This window comes from Thamnophis sirtalis, unplaced genomic scaffold (assembly GCF_051295495.1).
Source record: "Thamnophis sirtalis isolate CommonGarterSnake01/CBP01778 unplaced genomic scaffold, rThaSir2_p1.2 scaffold_4, whole genome shotgun sequence".
NCBI lineage: Eukaryota > Metazoa > Chordata > Lepidosauria > Squamata > Natricidae > Thamnophis > Thamnophis sirtalis.
Genome location: NW_028261384.1, coordinates 118,557,340 through 118,571,822, shown reverse-complemented (window position 1 = coordinate 118,571,822; position 14,483 = coordinate 118,557,340). Strand labels below are relative to the sequence as shown.

The window sequence follows — 14,483 nt, the reverse complement described above, 5'->3', positions numbered from 1 at the left end:
ACAGCCATTGTGGTTTACCGGTACTTACCAACCAAATACAAGTCATATCATAAGCCCATTGTGGTCGCATGATTTTATGCTTATTACTTAGCGACAGGAGCCGATAGTCGCATTGTGTCAGCTAAAGAAGAGCTATCCAAATCATAATCTTTCACGGTCTCTAAATACGAGCTTCCCTTGTGAAAGTTAGGAGAATTGGGAGTACAAAGTATTTGCCACCCCAAAGAAGGAAAACAACAGCTCCGTCAAGTCTTTTTGTTGCTTTTTTAATTTCTAAAATACATATAAAATATCAAAAGCCATTGGAAGAAGACAAAAGGGGACATTTGTAAAGCATCAATTTTATGGCTAGCGATCAAGTTGAAGGAGGAGCAAACCTGTTGAAGAAAGATGGTACACATGCATAATATTTGAACATTCCTTAAACTGCAGATTTTTGGATATGCATCTTACAGTCCCTATAATTTTCAGCCAGTAGGTTGAAAATAAAGGGAGATACATTTGGAAAAAGCTAGAAAAACTTGAAATATTTAAGTACGAGTGGGAACAAATACTGTTGCCACTGTACACCCACTGAGCAGGGAGTTACAATTAATTGTAACTCACTGAATGAAGTTACTGAAAGTTAGTCCTTGTTTAGTGACTCCCTCATTTAGTGACCATTCACAGTTCTGATGGTGATGAAGAAGTAACTGCAGTCAATTTTCATATTTATGACCTTTATAGGTCTGTAAAGGGGAGATCACAAGCAGTTGTGATTTTCAATTAGCGACTATTTTGCTTAATGACTCAGTTGACAGTCCCAGTTTTGCTTGCCAAATGATGCCTATATACTATAAAGAAATCTGAAGGTTAAGGAATAGTAACATAGATTCTAGATACAGAACAATCAACATCCCACCAACTAAACTTTTTATCCCACAAATCTATTTAAAAGTAATTATTTTCCCAATCTACTTTTCCTATGTAGAATATTCTGGAGGGGAAGCATTCTAAAGACAGGATGAAGCTAATATGTGGGAATAGAGGTAAAAAAAAAATAGAAATGGCTGTACAAAACAAGTGCATAACTGAAGATCCCTAATTTTCTATATGTGTTGCATACAAAAGGCGGTATCAGTTGCATAGTTATGGCCGCCATCTTCACTTTTTTGACCTCCCTCACAAATGCTCCTACCGTTACAATAATAAGAGGACACTTTTTAAAAGATTATTTTAAAAAATTTGGAACAAGCACAGAGTCCCGTGGCCTCTTCTTTCAACTTTTAAAAGTTCAATGATTTTCTCAACTGCAATTTAATAGGTATTTTATCCAAGCTGTATTTTAGGTCCCAAGAGGCAAGTGAGAAAAGACAGAAAAATCTGCAATAAAACCAACATGTTATGAAGCAGATTCTTATTTAAACTCCATTTTAAAATCTTTTTTAAACCCCCCACGAGGATCCTCTTACATGATGTTTCAATTTGCCTTCCATTTGCAAAAACTTTAAAAAAGAAATATATTTTATATCTATACTACCAATGCCATGTTTTTCCCATTAAAATACATATTTCAAATAAAACTGGTTTCTATTTTTTAAAAAAAGGTCGGGGAATTGTCTGCCATACTTCAGTTTATCAAAAAGGAAGATTATTCGTTTTTTTTAAAAGAACACTACAGGAGGAATATATTGTTCCCTCATTTGCAAAAGTAAAAAGTGGCTATAATCTACATGTACATAATTACAAAAACAAGAAGCAAACATTTCTCCAGATATTAAGAGAATGGGCTGATAGAATGGCATGATATCATATCATTTTGCCAGCAAAATATTCATGAATATTTTGCTGGCAAAATGATATGACATCATGATATCAATTCATGGTAACCTGTTGGACTAAAGAAATGCCCAGTGTATGATGGCACAACTTTAATTTCCCATATCATGGGAGATCTATATAAATACAGGTAGTCCTTGACTTACAACCCTTCCTTTACTGACATGTTTGAAGTTACAACAGCACTGAAAAATAGTTTTCACGTTTAATGACCATTGCAGCATCCCCATAGTCATGTGATCAAAATTCGGATGCTTCACAGCTGACGTCTGGAAAACTAAGCCAATGGGGAAAGCAGGATTCCTTTAACGACCACATGGTTCACTTAACAGCTGCTGTGATTCGCTTAACAGCTGTAGCAAAAAGGTCGTAAAACGGGGTACTCACTTTAAAAATGGTCTTGCTTGGCAACAGAAATTTGGGGCTCAATTGTGGTCATAAGTCGAGAACTACTTGTATGCAAAAGAAAACCGTGTGCTTATAATGCAAGAACCCCCACGGATCAAGTTACCCATTGCATAGAATTTCGTGCCATGAGTGCTTTCAAAAACTGCGAAGAATGAATGCATAGCTGAATTGAAAGGAGCACAAGTCTCCTTCCAAGGTGAACGGAGAAGTTCCCTCGTTGGAAGTCACTCTTTTTTCCGAAGGTGGATGTAAACAATCCCACTAACAAGGGCCAAGGGAAAAGCAAGCCAGGCTAGGACAAAACAGTGACCATAAGAGCCGCCGGGCATTCGGCCCTGCTGGAACGTGTCCACGTGAATAGTGTAGATCAAGGCAGCTGTGAACACAGAAACAGCTGGGAAGAAACCAAAAACAGGTGAATTAGGATCAGGTTACAGCTCCATCTTGCTTCCCTTTCTTCAGCAAGCAACCCAAAAAATTATTACATCTTTCCCATCAATATAGACAATTCCTAGAGTGCAAAATCTTACCAGATGCCTATTCAGGTCTGCAATAGGCATCCCAAGATCAAAGAATTCACAGCATTAGAGCTAAGTGGGCAGAAAGGGGTGGTGTGGGAGAGAGGGAGGAAGAGACTTATGATATTTGGGGTGTTCTTGAACTACAACTTCTAATCGGTAATTCTGATTGGAATAGCTGGGGTGAGCGTTTCTTAACCTTGGCAACTTTAAGACAGGTGGACTTCAATTCCCAGAATTCCCCCGAAAGCAATTCTGGTTTGGGAATTCTTGGAGTTGAAGTCCACCCATCTTAAAGTCACCCATCTTAAAGTCACCCACACAGCTATTTGAAGGGCCAAGCTTTGCCACTCCTGAACTTCACTTAACTTGGGCTTGCAAGGTCCTTACATTAAAAAGATAATTTGGGCAAATGGAACACAACCAGATTCATCCAGGGTTCCAGTGAGCATTTTGCATATCATTCCAATTAAGTTAGACCTTAATATGATGGGGAATTCTGGGAGTTGAAGTCTACAAACCTCCAAGTGGCTAAGGTGGAGAAACATTGATCTATGCAATGTCCCCTTCCATTTACATGTTGCACATGGAAACATCTGCTCCCCTACAACTCGGCCCCAATCTTTCTTCCTTGTAGATGCTATCACCTTTCTCTTGTACTGTGATTTTACGGCCTCCAAATGATGATTAAATTTGGAACCTTACCAGTCAATATCTGGAAAATCCCTGTGGCGTAAAACAGGCTTCCCCGCTTCATCGTGTAGAGCTGCCACATGAAAATAATGAAAGCTAAACTGGAGAAGAGAAGGCTTAAAACCATGAATGCCTGGACTCCATGAAGCCATTCTGGGGAGAGAAACCATTGAAGAGGAAAAAAAACATTAAGAACAGACCTTATCAATCTGCCTTCTCCAGAAAAGTTTCCAGCAGCCCAAAAGGCTAGAAAATATGAGTCATATATAATGGGAAATTCTGGGAGCTGAATATCTGAGGGGCACCTGGTTTGGAAAAATGCATTCTTATCTTGAAGCAGAATAGTGAATATCACACAAGTATGCAACCTTCACTTCAATCTCTTGCCAAGTTTGACCCTTTCCTGCAGATTCTAGGAGATGACCAGGCTGGGCACAAGGGAGGGGTCAAATGCTTAAAAGTCATGAGTCCCTGCATGCCCCACAAGAGATCTAAGTCCAGCCCACCTTGAATACCTTCTTAATTCCCTCTCATTTCTCTTGACTATTAGTAGCTCAGATTCTTCTAGAGATCTTAAGTCTTTATACTCATCTGAACCGCCTGAATCTCCTGATTTCCCTGCCACTTGAAGGGAAATGGCCATAGATGGTCCTGGGCCATTTCCACAAAACCCAAAGTATATACTCACTACTGTCAGACACCGGGTGACAAGTCCAGTTCTGGTGCTGGTTATCCATCAGACATTCATTCCAGATGTTCACTGTTTCTCCGTTAGGCAGAACCCACCATGACTAGAACAAAAACAAAATAAAACACCCCAGCAGAGACAAGGAATTAGGACAAAACAGCTGAGGCCAAACAGGTCACCTTTCCTAATGGGTGAGTGAGTATTAATAAACTTCCTCCAACCCATAACAGGTACTGTTCCAGTATGGTGCTCCAGAGAGCCCACCCGCCCTCCTTACCTGTATTTGTGCTCTTCCGCGCAGGGACCATACGGCGCCTGTGCAACGCTCTGCCAAGCATCGCAGGAAGTAAGGACGCATGCCCGCACTGTGTGCGTTCATGTGGTGGATGCCAGGCCCCGTTGCACCAAGATCCGGAACCCACCACTGCTCTATATATACCATTTCAGACAAGTGGCTATCCAATCTCTTCTTAAAGGCCTCCAAAGATGGAGCACCTATAAATTCTAAAGGCAAATTGTTCCACTGGTTAATTATTCTTACTGTTAGAAAGTTTTCTTTAATTCCAGGTTGCTTCTATAGATAGATAGGCAGAATGGATGGATGGATGGATCCTTGAAATTGAACTACGTATTATACAGGCAGTCCTCAAACGTATTACTGATCTCTTAGTGACCAATCGAATTTAAAATACAGCTACCTTGAGGCTAGTTATGACCTGGATTCAAAGTTCTAACAGTCGCCCTACATCCCATAGCAAACTTTGGGCACTCAGCAACACGGCTGCATTCACAAATGTTTGCATTGTCCCATGATCACACAATTGCCTTTTACAACACTTTCAACCAAAATCAGCACTTCTGGTTTTATAGGAAATCATTGGTTCACTTAACCATGATGGTAATTTGCTTAATGACTGCTGCAAAAAAAGATTGTAAATGAAGTGTCATGTGACCAACCCATTTTATGACTATCATGACTTACAACCATGGCAATCAAGCTCCATTATGGTCATAATTGGGATTGCCTGTACCTGTAATTGTAAAGTTTGTTTTCCCAGCCTGTGGAATCAAGGAGGAAAATGTATTCAGTGCAACAAGAAGCATTTGAAAATATTCTGACTTTCCTAAATATTTTTTCATAACTTTTTCTCTTCAAGCTTTTCTTCTGTAATTGGTTTTATGTGTAGTCTCGTAGTGATGCTGCCAAGCTCTGGAGGCTGCCAGCCATTCCTGAATCTTTTTCCCAATAACTTCTCCTAATGTTTCTCTTCTCCGTTCTTCTTTCCTAGTGTTTTGATCTAGGCTTCCCCAAAAAGCACGAAGCAGATTCCTGGTCTCAACTAAAGCCCTTTTATTAAAGAATGTGAATTCCTCTCATTCACATTCAGCAAAGGCCTGCCCGGTAAACAGTCTTTCAAAGGTGAATTTATGACCACAGACATTATCTAGCTTGGAAAGCTGCCATGTAAATATTTTCCAAACGCAGAGCTGGGCACGGAAAGACTGGGCACAGAGTCTCTGAGATTCACGGACAGATCTTCATACTCCTGAAACGAACTAATGAACGAATTGTTTCCTGCAAAATCCCACTCCCCTTCTGCTCCTCTTTTATTTCCTGTGGATGGGGCCATTCACTATCCTGTGGCTTTATTCCCAAGTCGACCCTAATTTCTGAGCGGTTCTTTTCTTCTGGCAGCTCTGTGCATGTGCGCACTGAGAACAGGCTCCAGCTGTTCCTCTGCCTCACTGCTGTCCAGCTCTGAAGGCAGCTGACAACTGCCAGATGGTCTTGGCCCCATCTCTGCCTCTGATGCAGAATCCTCGTCAGAGCCTTCCCCAGCCACCAGGACTGGCCCATGCTCCTCCCCAATCTCCTCACTGTCCGAATCTGCTGCCAGCTCTGCTAGCCACTGGCAGGCCACAACACCTGGTATAGGTGTTCTCTATTCCTTCATTTTTTTTCTCTTAGTGGACAGAGGAACTTTTGACTTTTTAAAAAAGATGTCATATACAGATAGTCCTCAACTTATGACCACAATTGAGCCCAAAATTTATGTTCTTAAGTAAGAAATTTGTTAAGCGAGTTTACCCAATTTTTTTTCACCATATTTGTTAAGTGAATCACTGCAGTTCTTAAATTAGTACCGCAATGCTCAAGTGAATCTGGTTTCCCCATTGACTTGGCCGGTCAGAAGGTTGCAGAGGGGACACTGCAACCATCATAAATGTGAGTCAGTGTAAATCACGTTGGCATGGGGATGCGGTAACAGTCATAATTCTGAAAAAACGGTCATAAGTCACTTTTTTCACTGGCGTTGTAACTTTGAATGGTCACTAAATGAACTGCTGTGAGTTGAGGATTACCTGTACAGGTAATCCTTGACTTATGACCATTTCTTTAGTGACCATTCAAATTTACAACAGCACTGATTTATGCCTATGCAGCATCTCTTGTACAGCATGAGCACAGGAACTGATTTATGCCTATGCAGCATCCCTTGTACAGCATGAGCACAGGAACATGAGAATACTGTATCCTTTTGGTGAGACACAGGCAGAAATCCAACAGGTTACTTTTCTTTCTTTCTTTCTTTTTTCCCCTGTGGCCAGGAGGGAAAGGAAAACAATTGCAGATAGTCCTCAACTTATGATCGCTTAGTGATCATTCAAAGTTACAATGGTACTGAAAAAAGTGACATGCAATCTTTTTTCAAACTTACGACTGTTACAATATTCCCATGGTCAAAGGGTTAAAATTTGGACACTTGGCAACTGGTTCGTGTTTATGACGGTTGCGGCCTCCCAGGGTCATGTGATGATTTTTAGTGACAAGCAAAGTCAATGGGGAAGCCAGAATCACTTAACAACTGTGTTACTAACTTAACAACTGCAATGATCACTTAACAAATGTGGCAAGAAAGGCTGTACAACGCGACAAAGTCCACTTAACAACTGTCTTGCTTAGCAATGGAAACTTTGGTCTCAATTGTGGTCATAACTCAAGGATTTTCTCTGTTTAAGATGTAACTGGTGGAAACCCTATTAAAGAATCAAGTTTTGGGAGCGAAAGGGAAAGGTTGCATGGGAAGAAATAAAACAAAAGGGAGTAAAGCAAATATCTTGCAAATTACTTTCATTTCAAGTGATACAACAGGGGACACAATGTATCTATCAAATGTCACAAAAAAAATATTTTAAGACAGGGTTTCTCAACCTTGTAATTTTAACATGTGTGGACTTCAACTCCCAGAACTCCCCAGCCAACATTGGTAGCTGGAGAATTCTAGGAATTAACATTCACCCATCTTCAAGTTGCCAAAGTTGAAAAAGATTGTCTTGAGGAATTAAGGTGCATGGAAATTTTGGCTTGTTTTGTTTTGTTGGAAAGTTACAGATTCCTCATTCAAGATAAAATTATTAATGAGTTAAACAAGTCATATGTGCAAATTGTTCAAAGTGGAAACAGGATTCATGGCTGTAACCCAGCCTTTTCCTGTGTTAACAGGCATGCTTCTGTGGTTTTTTAATCAACAAACTACTAATCCTGAGGGATTTGTCAGATTCCTGAAGCAAGGAAAGAGGCACAGACAGAGAATTATCTGTCTCTTTCCCCAGCAGAGGTTCAAAATGCCGCCACTGACAATTCACCATTCAAAACAGATACACGCACGAACACACAATCATCTTAAATCAGAGGGGCTTAATATCAATCATCTTCCCAAAACTAGTCAGAGCAACAAAATATGGGGATACAGACATATTCTTTGGGATCAGTATAAAGCAGAATAAGACAATCTTTATTTTATTTTTTAAAAATCTGTTTTGAATTTAAAGGAGGAAAAAAAGAATATACAGTAGTTTAAAAAAATGGTTAAAAAATTGAGTTCATAAAGGCTTTTCGGGTTGTGTCATATACCCCATTAGTTGTTAGTTGGTGCTTGTTTCCCAAATGCATTTTTGTTTACCTTTTAAGAGGGCTCTCCCAAAACATAAATGGTGTGCATAAGTATGTTTACAGATGTGTAAATATATTCTGCTTTTGGGAGAAACAAAGACCAATTAGAAATGCAAGGAGCAAGAAGAATTTCAGGCAAAAGTGTTCTGCCATTGGGGAGTCTTTGAAGTGTCTATGGCCTTCTCTTAGGCTCTATTCTTGACATCTGAGGAGCAATTATCTTGAATAAAAAATGTGGCTGGCACTTTCAAGGGATTCTCTTCAGATCAGTTTATGTGCATCCCTTACATATATTTAGCTTGTGAATAAATCTTATTATTCTTAACAAAGAGATGAGTAAATGTGTAGGAGCCAAGATCATCTGGGGCACATTTGAATGCCCTTTGGTTCAAAGTCTTTGCCTAACCAATCTTGAAGAAAACAACCAGATGACATAGCCTGCTTCTCATTCTTAGCTCTTAAACCAAGGTAGATTAATTTCTTATTTTTCTGAACTAAAAACTAAAGTGGTGTTTTCCATCTTCTCTTGACACCAGCCTTGCTATCCACATAACTGGTGGTTGATGGTGATCAAGCTTATATTGCAAAAGGTGAGAGATCAAGCCAACTACCTTCATTTTTATCATTTTTTCAGCAACAGATAGAGATGATGGATATAAGTAAGTTGTTCAGCATTTTTTCTTCATTCTAACCCACATTATTATATGTGTAAAACCTTTATCCTAGGAGTAAACATTTTAGCCTCTGGATAATCAGATGATGAGCACATACTAAAATTTGGAAGAAGGTTAGAATCGCTTGCTGATAAAAGAGAAGAGGCAGAACCTGGGAGAAGGTGGAGTCAAGAAAGCAATCAGCCTGGAGTCCTTACATTCCCATAAGTAATCAGCCCCCCTTGAATTCTGTTGACTCTTCTCTAGTCCCAATTTAGTGCTGACCATTATATTAGTTGATTAGATTCTTGTGTATAGGCATAAGCAATAAATCAGCTTAACTACAATTTAACTTGTAGCTATGGTTTTCCCCTCAAGTGAAATGCTGAGCAAAGATATTTACTATCCTTGATTAAAACCTGGTACCTCATCAAAGAGCCAGAGGAAATTGTCTCTACAGTTGAGCTTACTAAATCATGAAGCACCCCTTATGAAATCCAGATGGCTGGACAATTCTGAGAATTGTAACGTAACAGCACTGAGCACAGAAGGGTAGGGAATGTAGAATTAGTAAGCAGCTCTCAAACAAAATATTGAATCTGCAGATTAAAAAAGAACTGGACTATTTCAATTCTTACTTACCTTGTCCAAGGTGGCTACGAAGAGTAAAATGAGGATAAGAACATGGAGGGCTGTGACCGCAAAGAGTAGGAAACTCATCCTGGAAGCTGAATGGAGAGAAGAAAAACATAGATTAAGTTTACACGTATCCTTCCTCGTGGCTGGTTAAAGCAAGTAGGAACCACTGTTTTCCCAAGCAAAATTAATCCTACTATGTCTCCTCAAATTGATAAATTATGTGCTCTCCAGATTCTGCATTCCAGAAGCTTTCTCCCTGTTATCCAGTTATCCGTGTCCCTTTCCAAGGATTCACAAATCTCAGTTCCAAAGGAAAAACAAATGAAAAATTTCTCCCGTTACTCAGACCTTAGCCAGTTTATTCCAAATTGCCTCAGGATGCTCAGATATTGAAGCCCATCCTTAAATGCAACGTATTTCCTCCTTCCTCCTACCCCACGTCAGAGAAAGCAGTATCTGGGCTCCTGCAGCTAGTTTAAATTCCTGTGGTTGTAAGCCTGGCTTAATCTGATCCAGATGTTTTAGAATTATGTGAGTTGTGGGCAAGAAGAGGGAGGTAGAAAAAGAGCAGTAATTGCCTAGCTATGTTGCCGCCCTTTTCAGTCCCATCAAGACTGCACACGCGGAGGCTTACACACACTCACAAACGGTTTGTTTTCCTCCAAATGGCAAAGAAGTAATCCAGTGTATCTCAACCATGGCAACTTTAAGACATGTGGACTTCTACTCTCAGAATTCTGAGAGTTGAAGTCCACATATCTTAGAATCATAGGGCTGGAAGGGACCTTGGAGGTCCCCTACTCCAACCCCCTGCCCTTGGCAGATCACTTCAGACAAAGGGTTGTCCAATCTTTTCTTGAAAGATCCTCCAGTGATGGAGAACCCACAACTCTTAAGTTATTAAAGTTGAGAAACATTGTAATAGGCAGTGCAATGCAGTGCAGTGCAGAGTAGAGCAGAGAAAATAAATCTGGGTCTGACTTTAGAATTAAGCAATAAATGCTTCCACTTTTCTCGTCTTCTTGTTGCTAGCTGCTTTTTTCAGTTTGTTTTAGTGCCAAAATTTCCCCCACTATATAGCTTCGCCAACATGGCTCAGATTTGTGTTTTTCTTCCACACTGTCAAATTTATCACCAGGTATTCCATTAACAGCAAATCTGATTATCTAGTGGGGTTACTTGTGTGACCATATTCTGGCCATAATCCATGGGTTGCATTCCTACTTTGCAATTTAAGATGTACATTAAAAATAATGTATTCATTAATCTGGCATTTGAAACAGATTTACCGCAGGCAGTCCTCTACAAGACCACAATTAAGCCCAAAATGTATATTGCTAAGCAAGACAGTTGTTGTGAGTTTTGTCCCATTTTACGGCCTTTCCATTGTTATTAAGTGAATCACTGCAGTTGTTATTAGTAAGATGCTTGTTAAGTGAATCTGGCTTCCTCATTGAATTTGCTTGTCAGAAGGTTGCAAAAGGTGATCACATAACCCTGGGATATTGCAACCATCCTAAATATGAACGAGTTACCAAGCAACTGTATTTTGATCATGTGATCATGGGGATGCTGCAATGGTCATAAGTGTGAAAAATGGTCATGAGTAACTTTTTTCAATGCTGTTGTAATTTTGGTCACTAAACAAATAGTTTGTAAACCGAGAAGTATCCGTAATTCATCACCTTCAACTTATGAATGGAAACATTTTGGTTAATCCATTAATTCAATTGTTTTGGAGAACCCAAGTCTTTAATTTAAGCTCTATTGTAGCTCATACCATAGAAAATGCTGGCCAGGGCTGTTGAAAATTGTAGCTTAACCCCAACCATAACTTAGCCAACGATATGAGCCATTGGAATTTTTGACTTGGCAATATCTGGGAGGTCCCATGTTACTCATCCCCAGATTCTAGCATGGGTGAGGTTTAATCATATGATTTTGAGATTGGAGTCATACTAGTATTATTACTGAAATGAAATTGGAAGTGGCCTAAATAAAATCTCATCTGAGCAGTGGGAGACAACAATAGCACCATTGTCCTTCTCCTCTAGCAAGAAAACGTTTTGGGGTCAAGCCTTACTAATGGCCTTCAAATTCCTGAGCTTTGAAAAAATATTTCATTTCGTGTTTTGAACAGTTCTTGAACCTTTTGTGTCTTGGGGCCCTTGTTAGAGACAGGTGAAACCTACAGGCCCCTTCTCAGAAATGTATTTTAAAATGAATAAAATAAAATAGTGAAATCAGTTGTAAATGTTATCCCATAAGTCCACAGATGCCACCATCACCCTGAAATCTATGCATAGATCTTCAACTCCATGGACTAAGAGGTTAAGAGCTCCCTTTTTTAGAATAAAATAAGAGACCCAGTCTGGTGGGCTGACAGGGCTGTTGCCTTCTATGGCTGAGAATTTTGGGAGCTGTAATCCCTATATATCTGGGGTGTTAATTGGACAATAAGAGTGCAAGCAAGAGGATAACCACAGATATGTCAGCTTAGAGTAGGGCTGCAGTTTAGCAGATCTCATTATCCACTATGTGACTGCTTTTCAACCTGATCTGCTTCTTCACAAATGCTGCAATATTATGTTTGAAGGGGCATTTCCTTCATTTTGTAATCTAAACAGAAATTCTTCATGGACTAAAGCTCGATTGTTAAAAATTCTCTTCTGCTTACTGTTACACATGAACTTTGCTGCCAAGTGACACTTTTCAGACTAAAAAAGGCGTTCCCTTCCTTGACTAATTCTTTACCAAGAATTGGAGTTTCCTGACCTAGGCAGCAAACAACCTTCTCCAATCCAGGAGGGGATCAGAGGATGGTTAGAGTAAGAATGCTGTGAAAGGGTTAACCTACTGCTGAATCAAAAGGCACCCTTTCTTGGAAAGTTTGGTTACTCTGCAAAGATGCCTGAAACTGCATAATTATAAGGTAACATGCACAAAAATAAGTTCTGCAAACTTAGCAGCTCTCCCTGCCTTGCAAAAAAATAGGGGAAACCTTGAATAATGCAGCAAAGATTAAAAGGAAGCACTGTTGCATTGGAAGAAGTGTAAAGATAGTCCTTGACTTACAAAACACAAAATTTATGTTGTTAAGTGAGAAATTTGTTGAATTTTGCCGCATTTTATGACCTTTCTTGTCACATTTGTTAAGTGAATCATTGCAGCTGTTAAATTAGTAACACCGTTGTTAAATGAATCTGACTTTGCCATTGACTTTGCTTGTCAGGTCACAAAAGGGGCTCACATGACCCCGGGACACTGTAACCGTCATACATATGAATCATTGCCAAGCATCCGAATGTAAATCATATGACCAGGGGGCTGCAGCAACAGTCATAAGTGTGCAAAATGCGCCCAAGTCATTTTTTCAGTGCTGCTGTAAATTTGAACGGTCACTAAAAGAACTGTTGTAAGTCAAGGATTACCCTGTAATTGAAGGAAAGTTTGCATAGAACGAACTACTGTAGTTTACAGCACAAATATTCTGTATGTATTTATTCAGCAAAATATAGAGCCAGTGAGACTTTTTTTCTGAGTTTGTGTTTAAGTTGAAATTCTATAGGCAATCCTTGACCATTCATTTAGTGACCGTTAGAAGTTACAACAGTAGTCTAAAAAGTGATTTACAAGCGTTCTTGTCAAGGTCTCTCCATGGTCATGTGATCAAAATTTAGGTGCTTGGCAACCAGCATGTATTTACAAAAGTTGCAGCAGCCCAGAGTCACGTGATTAGTATTTGGGACCTTCCAAGCTGGCTTCCTACAAGGAAAGTCAGTGAGAGAAACCATTGCCAATAACCATCTAACTGCAGTGATTCATTTAAGAACCATGCCGAAAAAGATAAAATTGGGTGTGACTCACTTAACAACCACCTTGCTTAGCAACTGAAAGTCTGGCCCTCAATTTGGTCATAGCTCAAGGACTGCCTGTATTTAAATCTTAAACTTTTCAAGGTAATCTGCATGAAATCCAGCAGTTTCACTGCAAGGCCATTTTTAAAAGCTTTTCAGCCACATTTAAAAGTTGCTTAACAGGATGCAGCAAACCGAAAGCAATCAAAGGCATCAACAATAAGCGAGTTGGGTTTTGCATTTGGTTGTGATGTAATAAACCCTTTTTAGAAGAACATAATCCAGAAGTGGGGAATCTGTAGTTTTCCAGATGTTGAATGGAAACTCTTAGCAGCAGCCCCAACAAATGGCAAGGACAAAAGTGAGGAATGCCATAAACCTCAATGGGACAACACCTGGAGGAGAATCATAGTCCACCCACTTCTTTACAACTTCTCACACCCAGATTTTTCTCCAATAAAGTCGGTGTGGAATGGGGGCAGAAACGAAAGCCCTAAAAATTTACTTTATGCCAAAAAACAAAATTGGCACTCCAGCATCCTGCTAGTTCTCCAGCAACATTCCCCTGCCTCCCAAAAATTGGCGTTTTGAAATCTATTCAGAATCGCGATTGGCTAAAATTTGGGGATGCATGGGGTGGAGCCTCCATTGGCGGCTAATCCACTACCTTTCCCCCCAATAATTTTAAATAAAAAGTTTGATAGAGGAATGGAAGCATAACATGCCTTGGGACTCTTTCTTTTTCTTTTTTTAAAAGACTGCTGCTTACGGGCTTAGCTAAAATACGGTGCCAAACAATTAAAAAAAAACTCGAGAAAGCAACGATATGCGTTCTGAAAAGAAGGCGCGAAGGATAATGGATGTTGGGCGGGTGAGAAAAGCGATCGCTGGAGAAAGGATGGGCGGTTTAGGGATTAGATTAGATGGCGGGGAGGGAGGGGGGCGAGTAGATCGGCCGTCTGATAGGACGGCGCCGTTTCTCTCCCTTCTCCCGATCCTTTTCCAGAAGAATAAAGTAATCGCTTGCTATCCTCCGTCGCCTTCCCGCCTCTCCAAGTCTAAACGGATGAGATCCCTCCTAAACCCTTCCAAAAGTCCACTCGCCCCCCCCACACCGATTCCCACTTCGATCGGTCTCAGAACGACCCACTCGCAACTTTCTCTCCGTCTCGTCCACCCGTGTGGGCTTAGTTACCTGTTGGCAGCGCAGGGCTGGGCAGGGGTGCAGCCGATCTGTCTCCGTTGGCGCTCAGT

General features: G+C 40.2%; 1 protein-coding gene across 3 annotated transcripts; it reads right to left on the bottom strand.

The window, feature by feature from the left end:
* Window positions 1-245: 245 nt before the first annotated feature.
* On the bottom strand, window positions 246-14,483 carry EMP3 (epithelial membrane protein 3 (MAM blood group)). 3 transcript variants are annotated; one of them, XM_014052465.2, is made up of 5 exons: window positions 14,425-14,483; window positions 9,376-9,461; window positions 4,126-4,228; window positions 3,450-3,590; window positions 246-2,620 (listed from the first exon to the last, which is right to left on the bottom strand). In XM_014052465.2, exons 2-5 carry the CDS (start codon window positions 9,451-9,453, stop codon window positions 2,451-2,453), a joined length of 492 nt encoding a protein of 163 aa, XP_013907940.2. In that variant the 5' UTR covers window positions 9,454-9,461; window positions 14,425-14,483; the 3' UTR covers window positions 246-2,450. The 3 variants fall into 3 exon arrangements, with proteins under 3 accessions (XP_013907940.2, XP_013907941.2, XP_087570025.1); XM_014052466.2 differs by lacking the exon at window positions 14,425-14,483 and adding an exon at window positions 9,721-9,824; XM_087713899.1 differs by lacking the exon at window positions 14,425-14,483 and adding an exon at window positions 9,567-9,695.